At 35.4% G+C, this 14468-nt stretch overlaps 1 protein-coding gene across 1 annotated transcript; it reads left to right on the top strand.

The window, feature by feature from the left end:
• Nucleotides 1–845: 845 nt before the first annotated feature.
• LOC134823979 (sodium-independent sulfate anion transporter-like) lies at nt 846–14076 on the top strand. Its single transcript, XM_063835578.1, has 17 exons — nt 846–1000; nt 1385–1523; nt 1867–1966; nt 2559–2695; nt 2985–3128; nt 4678–4829; nt 6596–6685; nt 7055–7201; nt 7545–7666; nt 8175–8332; nt 8687–8803; nt 9028–9130; nt 11119–11187; nt 11452–11622; nt 11971–12084; nt 12551–12658; nt 12939–14076. The coding sequence occupies exons 1-17, from the start codon at nt 862–864 to the stop codon at nt 13017–13019; spliced, it is 2091 nt and encodes a 696-aa protein (XP_063691648.1). The 5' UTR covers nt 846–861; the 3' UTR covers nt 13020–14076.
• Nucleotides 14077–14468: the final 392 nt, after the last annotated feature.

Below are 14468 nucleotides of genomic sequence, written 5' to 3' on the forward strand. Positions count from 1 at the left end.
AGCCAATACATCTGGCAAAGTACCATATCCTTTCATTGACATATTTTACATGAAAAAACCAGACAAATATAATGACACTATAAGGTTCCTCTCGAAATGTAACGACAACCATTATATCTATCCAGATGAGCTTTTCCCCATCCAACAAATTAGCTTCGGTCCTGTCACAGCTAATGCACCACGTGACCCGTTACCTCAGCTGGATCGAGGGTATGGTAAGAAGTGGCCTAAGGAAGGGCAGATTCACATTTATGATCACGTGACTAAGCAACGTAAAGATGGACCCATTAAGAAATTTGATGTTTCTCCTTTTTTAAATGTTAGTGCTGCTTATGATGCTAGTTTGATAACGAGTAAAGTGATACTGCCTCATGCTGGAATGTAGGTGCATGTGATCAAGTGCATATTTTTAAGGATCCAGTATTTTATTGTTTTCAATATTTATCTGCAAGATATGATTAGAGACTCATATCATGGTGACTCATTGTAACTTGTTGTCCCATTTTCAATTCTAAGCTTGGTGAGCGTAGCTTCTCTGTAGTATATTGAAGTGCGTGCTCTAAAGTGAATTTTCTTAGGAAATACTAATTGATATCGATGTTTATCATTTTTAATTAAAACGTCAAATATGCTTCACTAGGATAAGAAATGTGTATTTTATATTCTATTTATTGATAAAAACTTGCTGGAATCTAAGTATCATTATTGAGAACATGTCCTCATTTTATTCTGTTGTACTAGTTCAATTTTTCAAAAATGTGGTTAGCATTCCTGAAGATTACTTAACACCACTAAAAACTATGATCACAACTTAAAATCGCATTAAACTTCACACACACGTGACTAGGAGCGAAGGCACACATGGGACCCGGCGAGAATTCTATAGACTGTTCGTGCTGCACGGGATCTAGAGTCAGGAGGTACCTCAAGTCAAAGCTACCCTGCATAGCATGGATGAGAGCGTACAATTTGAAATGTCTTCAGGGTGATATCATCGCTGGTTTGTTTACTTTTATTTTTTAGTTTGTTACTGGCCGTATGTTACTTTCTGAGTCGGTGAACTATGGATATGGTAGCGCCATGAGAACGTACCTTTACTTTGTCCCTTAATATTTCCAATCAAGTCATCATGTGCTATGCCATGAATGAAAAATCATCATCAGATTTACGGTTGTGCAACTGATATGCTACTATTAATATAACACATTGAAAATAAATGTTGATGACTCCGACAGACTCCAACCCCTCTTTTGCTCAGGATTAACGGTTGATATAATGGTGTAACCCCTCTTTTGTTCAGGATTAACGGTTGGTATGATGGTGTAACCCCTCTTTTGCTCAGGATTACCGGTTGGTATGATGGTGTAACCCCTCTTTTGCTCAGGATTAACGGTTGGTATGATGGTGATCCCACAAGGTCTAGCATACGCTCATTTAGCAGAACTTCCTCCTAACTTTGGACTTTACGCATCGTTCATTGGTGTCCTTGTTTACATTTTCACTGGAACATCAAAAGACATCACGTGAGTAGACCTAGTTAATCAAACAGTTAATCGAGCCAGGAATTTTAAACTTAGACTTAAAGAATGTTACATTTAGAAGTGGATTCTGCTGGGAAAGTGAGGCATATTTTTGACACGTGACAGCAATAAACCAATCATCAAAAACTATTAAGTAATCAAACCCCAGAATCACTGTCACGTGTCAAAACAAGATGCCTCACCTCCCCACCAGAATCCACATCTGTTGTGTCTCCGATTAAAATCTATATTTCTAGCAGGAACCACCTGACAGCAGTTCCCTCATTTTCTCATGCTTATTTTAAAATATCGTACTATGATACTAACCTTGACCATCCAACTGCAGGATAGGTCCAACAGCCATAATGTCACAGATAGTTGCGGAAGTAGCTAAAGGTAATACTAAGCTTGCAATCTGCTGTAGCCTTGTCGCTGGATGTTTTCAGGTACTTTTAATGATTGCTCTTTTAATGTATGCTTTACTTATGATGTTTGCTATTTATAAGTGTAAAATGATCTGTTGCTCCGGTGATTAATAGTCCGGTCATTAATAGCTTTTCTTGCTGAAGATTTATTAGTTAATTATGGTTTCTTTATATTTATATTTTTGGCCTTGTGGAAATTTTGGCCTTGTGGAAATTTTTGGCCTTGTGGAAATTGTCGGTTAATAATAGATTTGCTTTTTGATGAGCAACAGCAACCAGGAATTGCTCTGAAATTCGTTATTTTTGAGTACATATTCCTTGAGAACCAGCTAGAAAAAACAATTAATCAAAAAATCAACAAGTAAAGTTCAAAACAACAAGTTAATTTTCATAAGATTCAGATTTTATCCACAATAAATCACTAAATTTATAAAAGTCTCTATAATCCCCGTTTGATGCTCAGGTACTAATTGACATCACTTCATCATATAATATAATCACCCCTTCACAACATCATCCCTAGCTGAAGACGATTAACACATATATTTTGAAAGTTCCTGCTAAAACAAACTTCTCGTATCTCTTATATGTTTTAAAACAAATCCCCCTCCAGGTACTAATGGGATCCTTCTTTCTGGGGTTTGTGGTGTGGGTTATCAGTACACCCATACTGTGTGGCTTTACTACAGCCGCCGCCCTTACTATAGCAGTCGGACAACTTTCTAAACTACTTGGAATTAAAGGTGTTAGGTGAGTAAAGGTGTTAGGTGTTGCAGGCGTTATGTTGCAGGCCTGAGGCGTTAGGGATGACCATTATTCGACAGTAATGCCGTACTAAACTTCACTTTTTTAATATACCGTTTCTTAACATATCACCATTATATATTAGTCGACAACTAATTGTTTTGAAACACTGAGTGGAGACTCTCACTTCGTCACCAACTATCAAACTATATAATCGACCCACTCATAAGAGCTAAGAAATATTACCAATATCACCATTATCTGCGTAATAAAAACCCAAAGATTTACATTCCAGGAGGCAGTTCTGGCGCAACATTTACGACACTTTCTCTAAGATAAAACAAACAAGATGGCCTGATGCGGTAATGGGATTAATTTGTTTGGTCGTGCTGTTCGCTCTGAGGTACCTTCAGAGGTGGACTGAGGCTAAGCGAAACAGGTGCTGGTTATTTTTTATTGCTTTTGCTGTGGTTATTTAGAAATTACTGAGTATAAGTTTAACTTAATAGTGGTTTTATTAACCTTTATAATTGAATTTTAATAACTTGTTGGCGATGCATTGTTTTACAAATACAAATGATTGTCTCTCAAAACATTTTGATAAATCCATGATTTAAATCTCAATTTAATCTATTGAGTATGTAATCAGGGTGACGAGTCTCAAACTAACTGAAGGATGTTCAAAGTATATGTATATAATAATTTGGAGACACTGTAATAACATAACCTCGGTTAATTATATTCTTAGTTAGTTTACATTGGTGGAGTTTTGCTTTTAAATTTATCAGTATCAACAGCTTGTTTTAAGAAACGTTTGGTTATCTCAGCTGTATAAATCAATCACTGACAGCCAATTGTATATTTATAATTAGCTTATGCAAATATTGTCGTACTGATTACAAACTAAATCTGTGTGTATCATGTGTGTTAGAATAACATTGTTAGTTCTTTGTGATACAGTGCGATGTCATTACATTAAATAAATAGTCACATACTTGTACCCTACATGTGTGTACAATTCAGTTATTAGACTAAACAGAAACCGAAAGTAATTCTGACACGTGACTCCGTACTAGCTACAAACAGAAACCGAAAGTAATTCTGACTCCCTACTAGCTACAAACAGAAACCGAAACGACGACACAGAAACAACACAATAACAGGCACGGACCTGTACCTGTTCTCCCCTCCGAATGTTAGTCACGTGGACTTGACAGAGAACTCACCAACAGAACACATCCCGCTTACTGACCTACAACGACAAATTAGTGTTCTGACGTTGGTGTTATCTGTGATCTGTGATCTGTGATCTGTGATCTGTGATCTGTGATCTGTGATCTGTGATCTGTGATCTGTGATCTGTGATCTGTGATCTGTGATCTGTGATCTGTGATCTGTGAATACTGTTTATGTTCCCCAGAAAAGTAATCATCACTTATTTTGCGATATAAAATATCATCTGCTTGCCAACCTTCTCACAGTCAATGAGAATGTTATGAGGTTTAGAAAGTAACTCGTGATGGTTATAACATTCTTTAAATATAATATCTATAATTGAGTGTAACTGTAGACATTAGAGGACCTCTCTGATGTAACTTCTATTGTCGTTGTGTATAATTAATAATTACGTGCGGTGACTGTTTTAACTGTTTAGATATTACATAAGACTTTTAAACCGTGCTGTAAAATTTCATTCCTCTCTTGTATACTAGGTCTCGCTTTAATGACTTAAATGTATCTTTTTTTCGGTGTACTTTAAATGTGCAAGTGTGTAATAAATGTTAGAATTTATTCATCTATTTATTATGTATTTAAAACATCGCCGCCCCAGGTTCAGCTGTTTGACCGGTTTATTGGACAATGTACAACATGTACATTGTACACATGTACAGCATGTACATTGTACAATGTATAACATGTACATTGTACAATGTATTTAAACATGTACAACATGTACATACTACATGTATAACACCGCCTCCCCCCAGAGCAGACACCCAACCCACCTACCACATCTCCCGTCGTAAGAGCACCGCCCTTCACGTGGCCTGGTTCATCGGCGTCTCCCGCAACATCATCATCGTCATCTGTGCTACCATCACCGCGTACCTCATCACCAAAAACATGTCCGACTCATCAGGTAAATAATCAGTTTCGCTTTGCCATGTGTTTCACTTTCACTTTCACTTTCAGAGTTGAAGCACGGAGGAATATAAGGTTACAGAACGCAGTGAGCACGGTGGGCTGGCTGTTTTGTATCAGCCGGAATATTGTTGTTGTTGGTATAGCGACGGGCATTGCTTTCTCTGCTAGTAACGGTACCGTTATTGTAACTCCGTGTAGTACAATTTAATGGTACACCCCTTCTTCGTAGTATACATAGTATGTATACATTAATATTATGCAATTAGTACATGATAATTGAACAGTCTTTTTTCTTATATTGTATGTTTGAAATGATGGCTTGACACACGTGTAACTTGTATGATGATTAAATCTAAAATATAATGTCAGTCATGAATTATTGAAGAAACAAGTTATCGTGCAACTGCAACTGACAGTTAGAATGCCATGGCAGCTTACAGCCCCCGCCCCCCCCTCCCCCCCCCCCCCCCCCCCCCCCTCCCGTCCCCACCCCCCCCCCCCCACCCCCCTCCCCACCCCCCCTACAGTCAGCTCTGTAATTCAGATTTTATGATTCTGTGATTATAGAGTATTAAAGGTACTACTTGTACAGTGAAGTGCCTTCAAGAGATAGTGTCATATTATTACGTAGGAGAGTGTCGGGTAACATCTTGCAAACTTGAAATTTAACACTAGGACATTGATAATATTTTATTCCGTAATTTGATATTTGTGAGTAGATTTTAATTTACAATTACTTCAAAAATTTGATAATTCGCGTGTTTATGATTAGATATAATTACTTGTCCACATTATTGAATATAATTTAAACTATGGATGTCGTAATTTAATATGTAAAGATGTAATAACTTATTGTATGTGACAAGAGAAACACCATCTTAAGACGCGAGGAGAGTGAGGACTCCTCAAACTTCGATAAATATATTCCTTCTGTAACGTCCTCAATAAATTTAATAGATTTTAAGTGTTGTAATTAGTTTAAAACTGCATTAAAACTACTTTAAATCATACATATGTAATATGTAATATGTAATATGTAATATGTAATATGTAATATGTAATATGTAATATGTAATATGTAATTATATGTAATATGTAGTATGTAATATAATATGTAATATGTAGTATGTATCAATATGTAGTATGTAGTATGTAATATGTAAATATATAGTATGTACTATGTAATATGTAATATGTGTGATAAGGTAGTAATTTTCATGATGCCTCACCTTGAGGAGGACAATACGGCCCCCTGATAATCAGGGTCCACGGTGATCGGATCACTAAAGGCGGTTATGTTGTGGTCCAATCAGCAGTCTAACATTGAACACCGTGATATACACTGTTGACTGTACACTGTGTTGCGTAGTTATAAGTCACCTGATCTTTAACAGCAGTAACACTAACAGCATCTATACTCTATTATAGTGTCGAATATAAATTATATAATGGGCTTAAATGCTACATTTTAGTTCGAGATCCTCTTATCTTATTCTTTATCGGCCCTAATTTTATTTGGCCAACCAAGAAGTGTTTCCGGTCATAAGTATAGCCACAGAAGCCACATTTCGCAAAATCAGGGCCGGATAAACAAGTGTAACAACAAGTGTAACAACAAGTGTAACAACAAGTACAGTGTAACAACAAGTGTAACAACAAGTGTAACAGCAAGTGTAACAACAAGTGTTACAACAAGTGTAACAACAAGTGTAACAACAAGTGTAACAACAACAACAAGCTTAAATTTAGTGTGTATTTCAGGCACCACACCGTTCACAATGGTTGGGAATATAACCGGGGGACTTCCCAAACCAAGAGTAGATCAGTTCTCTTACATTTTCAACAATGATGGTAAGTTGAAGGAAAGTTATTAATTAAATTACATTAAATTACATTAAAAATAATTTAAATTAAAGAATAGTAAAGGTAAAGGAAAATTATTACGCAAGCTTTTTTCCTTCACCGACCCGTAAACAACTCTACGAGTAGCTTTTGTGTAGAATTTACAGGCGTTTCTAAATTATGACGTGTACCTTTTTGGTTTTTGGATAATCGCGAGTCAAGGCCAGTGTGTAATAAGACTCGTCAGGATATAATAAACAATTGATTAGATAATTGTATAATTACTTAATTATTGTTTAATCACACAAGTTAACCACGTTCTTCAGAATCAGTATTATAATTTGTTAATCAAATAAATAACAACTTAATAATCCTCAGAATCAGTTTGCGGATTAGAAACGGACGAATCTAAAAGGTGGACATGTAGAGCACATACCTTTACAAATGTGACAGAAGAGAAACAAGCCTGTATTGACATGGCTTGTTGTTGGGATCCTGTTGGGATAACAAAGTGTTATAGCAAGGGTAATTCATTTGTTAATTCTGTGATCGGTTGATTGTTTGATTTCTGAAGAAATGGCCCATTAAATTTGCTTAAGTTGTAATCTGTAACTCTTTGTTCAGAGTTTCAGATTTTGAACTGTTATCAGTCCAAAAGCAATATTAAATAATAACAATATATTTTATATTAGGATAATATATAATGTATAATAGTAAAATATAAATAGTATACTCACAAACATTCATCCACATATTTTATTCACGTTGAAACTCTTTAACAATCAAAGTGTTATCAGCCAGCATACTGATATTTGTAATTTTAGTTATAACTTAATTAATTAATTATTTAATTTTTAAAATTTCTCAGGGTTTAGTGTATCGGAAGTGTTATCAGGCAGTATACTGATAACAGCTATTGGTTATCTAGAACATATTGCCATCGGACAAAGCTTTGCTGTTAAAAGCAGCTACCAGATTGATAATAGTCAGGTAGATTACAAACTTATTTTACTTATTATTATTTGATTAATTTGTTTAATTAATAGTGGAGTAGATTACAAACTTATTTTACTTATTATTATTTGATTAATTTGTTTAATTAATAGTGGAGTAGATTACAAACTTATTTTACTTATTATTATTTAATTAATTTGTTTAATTAATAGTGGAGTAGATTACAAATTTATTTGACTCATTGATTGATAATTAATGAGAATTCGATATGTTATCACTAAGATTTTCTAATTTATCAAGATCCAATTACTTAAGTTTCATTGATAACTAATTAAAAATTTATAATCAGGATCCCCCCCCCCCCCCCCCCCCCCCCCCGCCGTAATCAGTTTTACACATAGCTATTGTATCAAAATTACAATAGCCTAATCATTTGGAAATCCCACCTCGGCTGATTACGTAATATGTGAACGACCCCTTATTCTTTCTCCAGTTATCTAATCAACTAAACATTTAATTAACTTATTAATTAATTAATTATCAGGAGCTGATAGCACTGGGATTAGCCAATGTGGTGGGCTCCTTTTTCTCCAGCTACCCAGTTACCGGTAGTTTCTCCCGTACCGCCCTCAGCTACATGGCCGGGGTCAAGACACCACTCGTGGGCCTGTTTACCTCCACTATCGTTATGCTCGGGCTCAGGTAATGGTTGAGATATTGGCACGTGACAGCTGTAAACCAATCAGCGTATACTGTTGATCGATCAAGTTCCAGAATTAATATCACGTATTATGAAAATATGCCTCTCCACCAGAATCTGTTGGTTTAATAATGGGTTTTATAATTAGTTAGTTACTCTGTTGGTTTAATAATGGGTTTAATAGTTAGTTAAGTAATTGGGTTTTTTAATTAGTTAATTAATTTGTCGATTAGTTAGTAAATGATTATGTGATTTTACCTTATATTCAGAAAAAAATGGTCCTCCCTTCCACTATCCAGATCTATTAAACAAATAACAAAAATTATCCAATTAATAAATTACCTCCCCCCTTTCAGTTTTCTATCAACGTACTTCCAATATGTACCTGATGCCTGTTTAGCGGCTGTTATCATGGTGGCAGTTTACCCGATGGTTGATTTCTCAAAACCTATATATCTGTGGAAGGTTTCCAAGTAAGTTTAGCTTTTTTATGCTGATAATTTAACTTATTAACTAACACCTTAAAAACTTAAATAAATAAAGGTGTTAAAGAACTAATTTGAAACTGGAATTTATCTGATTAATATTTGTAAGAATAAAACATAAAATGTTGATCTTCAAAAAAATATCCAAATCTTGAAGTTTTCCTTTTTCAAGAAAGTTTAATCCGAACTTTTAACCCAGTTTTTTTCTTCAGGAAGGAATTTTTTGTTTGGACACTTTGCTTTGTTCTTATTTTAGCTTTCAACATTGAAGTTGGCATCGGTGTCGCTATCTGCTTTGAGATACTTCTTCTATTAGTGAGTTAAAGATAACAACAATTGTCTGGTCCATCGTGCACAACTAGCGTGGTGTTGATCGTAGACACAAAAAGATTATTTTACATAAAAATCTACATTATATACATTATGTAGGATTGGCATTGTATTTATATAACTATACCTATTTGATTTTTTTCTCAAAGAGAGTGCTCGACTGCAGTTAAGCAGGAGCATTATAATTCGAACAATTGAAACAAATCAAATTGGCGGGCAAACGATCCGTTTCATGATATGTATAAAACAATACCAATCATCAGTGCCAAATAGAATAATGAATTGTAGCGCTATGATGTTGCTCCTTTATAAATCGCTATGATGTTGCTCCTTTAAAAATCGCTTAGATATCGATTAAGTATAATCCCAAGGAATTTCATCATGTGCAACGTGGATATCAAGTAACTTGTGAGTTGTGAGTTGTGACAGTACAATATCTAGGGACTGAAGATCAACAATGTCTGTTAGCCCCAATTTCGCCTCCCGGAGAGAGGGAAGCCTCAATCCAACCTCACCTGCGGGCTACAATAACAAGTTAATTAGTGGGTCTATAACCTGTTTCCGTACATTAAAGTAAAAATGTGGTAGAAACTCGAATTCAGTGATCGACCGGGATCCCGGCCCCGGATACGGCCGGGATTTGTGTTTTTTCCCCGGCCCCGGCCCCGGCAAAACAATTTTCAAAATCCCGGCCCCGGCCAGAGGCCCCCAATCCCGGCCCCGGCCCCGGCTTTTTGTCAATTTTTGCCGGGATTTTGCCGGGATTTCTCGTAATTTTCTGCCTCAATTTAAACCGATAGATTATCAGAATTTATCTTGATTTTTAGACTTAAATTAAACACAAAATTTTCGGTAACATGAGATCGAGTGAAAAATATAAATACGAGGACTTGACATCATTCCAGTTTGATATTCAGAAAATTTCAACTTTGAATTTACAAAGAATGTAAAATATTAATGTTGATTAAAAAAGTTCGAGGTTGATAAAAAAGTTCGAGTAAAGTCATGTGTTCGTGTACCGTTTTCTTTCATATAACTAGTACAAACGTCAAACAATTTAGTTCAGGAGCAAAAAACAGTAGAGAGTGAGGCCGACTCAATGCAGATGATGATGATAGTCATCAGATCACAGATGACTACTCGTTTCCGGTGTCAGCTTCAGTGTCCGAAATATCTATGTCCGGCTACAAGAAAGCCTTTCTGAGTTACATTTAACTATTAAAGAGAAATAATCGTTCCTCATCCTTTAAACATTGTGTAGCTGCCTTCTAGGTTGACCTTGAAGCTAGCTCACATTGATACGAGTTTCCGGAAACTTTCAAAAATTTTCAAAATTAGATTGAAAAAATCCCGGCCCCGGCATATTTTAGCCAATCCCGGCCCCGGCCTTGGCAACATTTCAAAATCCCGGTTAATCCCGGCCCCGGCTGATTCAACTTGGTCCCGGCCCCGGCTAAATTTCGTCCCCGGTCGATCCCTGCTCGAATTCTTTATTAGCCTCATTTTGGCCTCCTACAAGTAGACTCGGCGATTTCTGTAATGTTGAGCTTGAAGAGGATGAATCAAAAAGCCTCATTTCGCTCTCTCAAAAGGTGGTTAGCCTCATTTTCTCCTCGAATATTTAAAGCTTAGATCTCGTTCAAGTATAATCACTATGGATTATACTTGCAACTTGGATATCATGGACTTAACACGAGAAAGTTAATTTTTGAAAGTGCTGATGCTAATTCGTTAGCCTCAATTGTCCCTCGCAGTTCAATCACTCCTACTGAGTATAGTGAGCGAGCTAGGAGGTCACCGAACACTTCATTTTAAAGCCGTATCGATATTCTATAGTCTATACGCATACCAAAAATCAAATGCGTAACTAAAACAGAAATGAAATTACAAAAGTTGTAAACGAACTTTTAGTGGTGTTTCTAATAACCAGGGTCATGAATGCAATTTATCATATTATTATCGTTATCTTTCAGGGACGTATGATGTGGCCGTCTGTTAGTATAAGACATGTTGGTGATGGTACCTACGATGTTAAAATAGATGTGAGTGTTTATTTATACTGTTTAATATAATATTATGTGGATTTTGGTTGAGAATTTAAAAATATTTGTTTGGACACGTGACAGTGATTCTGAGATTTTATTGGTCAATACTGGAAGCTGATTGGTTAATCACCACGCTGTCACGCGTCAGGAAAAATTATTTTTAATAGTATGCTTTCTCTATTCAATTAAGTGATGAATGGTTTTTAAAGTTTAAACTTTAATAAACTAATTTTTACAAAAATAAGACCAGCAACTCTTCAGGGAAGTTTGTGGTACCTCGGAGCATTTACTGTAAAAGAAAAACTAAGCAGTCTGATAAACGGGACCTACGTTAAAGATAATCCCGGGCTTGATTATCCTGTTGAGAACGTCATTATAGATTTCAGCAGAGTTTCCAAGGCAGATTCAACTGCTTTGGACAAGATTAAAGAGGTCGGTGCAGTGGTTCTCTTATTAACTAAACTAAGTGTAGACTTAGCAACTTAACTAAGTAAAGATTTACTAACTTAGTAACTTTACTTATTTTACTAAATAAAGACCTACTAGTACATAACATAACAGTTATTCTGTAGAAACAAGGCAAGGCAAGAAAATATTTTATTGTAAATAAACTACAGTCTACACGGAGTACCAGTCCGCGCGAACAAAACACCTGTATTTTTACCTTTGATCGTTCATGTCCACATTCTTAAAGTTAGTTTTACCCTTAATCACCCTTAATTACCCCTAATTACCCCTAATAGCCTTATCACTGGTTTCAACTACTTACTGCCCTCCCAGGCGGTAGTGTTGGGTACAAAACGAGACATTCGACTGATGGGATACGGCATGTCGGACCAGGTCCAGATAAAGGCAGCTAAACAAGGTCTCCTCACCCTCATGATCATTGAAAAGGTGGGTTAAGGGTCTTAAACAAGGACTTCTCACCCTCATGAGATGTCGTATCTTCGTTAATTCGCCGAAAATCACCCTGAGTTTCCAACATAATGATGTTAAATAGGGAAATGTGTTAAATAGTTAAATAATAGGGAAATGTGTTAAATAGTTAAATAATAGGGAAATGTGTGTTGTTTGTGGATTTAACGCGTGTTATTGGGGGTGTGCAGATGTGAACTTGAATTTTTTGTTGTTGAAAATAAATGAATATATTTACTTTTAGCATTCATAACATTACATGGTTTGAATTCGAAAACATACCCAAATGTATACATGTATATTGTATATTGTATACATGAATATACATATTCAAGCCATTCAAGCGAGACTTAGTGCACCACGGGCTTTATACTGTAATATGACAAGAGAATATGAATTGTCCAAATCGGGTGTTTTCTAATTAATTAACTAATTGCCCGTCCAGACGGAATCAGATGCTGTACGAAGTGTAAGGTACGCCACAGACGAGTCAGGACAACCTGCTTACGTGAGATTTGACGACAGTATTATAGCTCCCAAGCTCGTTATAAAGGTTTGATAAGAGTATTATGGTTAATTATATTATATAATATATTATTATAAAGGTTTAATACCACTAGGGTGTTATTATCTATTTAATTCGATATAAATGAAATAAAATATGCTAGATCAAAATTTGATATATACATTATACGCTAGCAAAACTCTAAATTTGCTTTCAAAACTTGATATACACAAGCAGAACTCTGAATAAAACTTACATACAAACAATATCAATTTTAAACTCTCTGAACAATAATAACAATTAAATAAACTGACACTCCCAATTTCAGAGTCGATCTGGGAGTATAGAGCCGGGACACTATAGGCAACTAAGCGACGGGTCAGCTCCTGACGATTCAGTCGGCGAGTAAGTCACCTTATCTGACGTTATGTCACGTGGTTTCATATCATGACGTCACGTGGTTTCATATCATGACGTCACGTGGTTTCATATCATGACGTCACGTGGTTTCATATCATGACATCATTATATGATTTGGATTTAGTATTTACGCGTGCCTCACGCGGTCGCGTGGCTTTTCAAATGACTTAAAGTGCTACTTAAGAAATCGTTAGTTCTCAGTAACCTAATACTCCAGCTTCAACCACGAGACATTTTATTTCAACTTTATTTCATGACAGCTCGTGGATTTTCTTGTTTTAACGATTTTTTCGGAAGTGGTTCAAAGAACAGCTACAGAAACGATCCTTATTAAAGATCCGACATTACAGTTTAATGCTTATATTTGAGTTTCCTCAAGCAGCTAAAGATCATGTTAAAGTTATCTAAACTGTATAATTTTATTCGTAAACAAATTATCGATCGCATTTTCATTCCCTCAGTGCAAGTGGTTTCAGATCCTATCATATATTTTTGCGGTAAATTGTTTATGGTTAGATTTTTAATTTTTGGTATGTTAAAGTAATTTTATCTGAGACTCGCAAGATTTTTAATGTGTTATTTGTCCGCATAATTAAAGCGACGTCTATCTTAATTCTTTGCATATTATGGTTTTCAGAATTGAATCAATACCATGAACTGAGATATTTATTCAGTGCAAGTGGGTATTTTCTCATTTCTGACAGGATATATTTTTCGTAAGTTCGAAATATTTCCAAGTCTCCAACAACAATTAATAAAATTTCGTCTTAACTAATTAAGGAGCCCTTTCCTTTAGTGGAACTTTTTATAGATGTAACAGAAAAATACTAGCATGTTACATTTTTATGGAATAATATTTTTGGAAGGGCGTAGTTTACAGATGAACTCAGTGTGTATATTTTGTTACCGAAATTTGTTGTTACCGAAATTTGTTGTGATGCAAAAATGTGTTTTGATATTTTGTAGTTAATGATTTGTTGTTGTTAAATCCTGTTATGATGTTTAATACCTTCTTTTTATTATTCAGATCGCTTGTACATCCTTAATGTCTTCGTAATTATTTATTGAGCTCACTTATAACTTGATAATTAAATTCAAATAACTCCGAATAATTAAAAGATCTGACATATTAAATATTATCACAATATACTTCTTATTTCAATATTTCTGCTAAATCCATTTTTATGACAGCTAAGTTGTGAATTGTACATCAAAAGATATAACTCCAATTCTACTGAGCAGTACTTTTACGGAATATAAATACAAATTTAGGACGAAGAAATGTCAAGAAGGTCTCTATTTAGAGTATAACATGTAACATATTTACCTTAAAAGCGGCCACGGGGTGCCGTTTTTTTAGAGGGAAGATTTTGTTCTGTCAGTGCGTTATTTTGAATAGTCAGCGTCTATGATAGCAAGGAACCTGGGTCCGGATAAA

Source organism: Bolinopsis microptera, chromosome 12 (assembly GCF_026151205.1).
Source record: "Bolinopsis microptera isolate Bmic1 chromosome 12, MBARI_Bmic_1.0, whole genome shotgun sequence".
NCBI classification, from domain to species: Eukaryota; Metazoa; Ctenophora; class Tentaculata; order Lobata; family Bolinopsidae; genus Bolinopsis; species Bolinopsis microptera.

Bases quoted from the DNA above. Each gene is read 5' to 3' on its own strand.
- LOC134823979 (XM_063835578.1), top strand. From the start codon at position 862: ATGGGACCCGGCGAGAATTCTATAGACTGTTCGTGCTGCACGGGATCT. The intron at 8,804-9,027 runs GTAAGTTTAGCT...TTTTTTCTTCAG, and splicing joins TATCTGTGGAAGGTTTCCAA to GAAGGAATTTTTTGTTTGGA. The intron at 11,188-11,451 runs GTGAGTGTTTAT...GCAACTCTTCAG, and splicing joins CCTACGATGTTAAAATAGAT to GGAAGTTTGTGGTACCTCGG.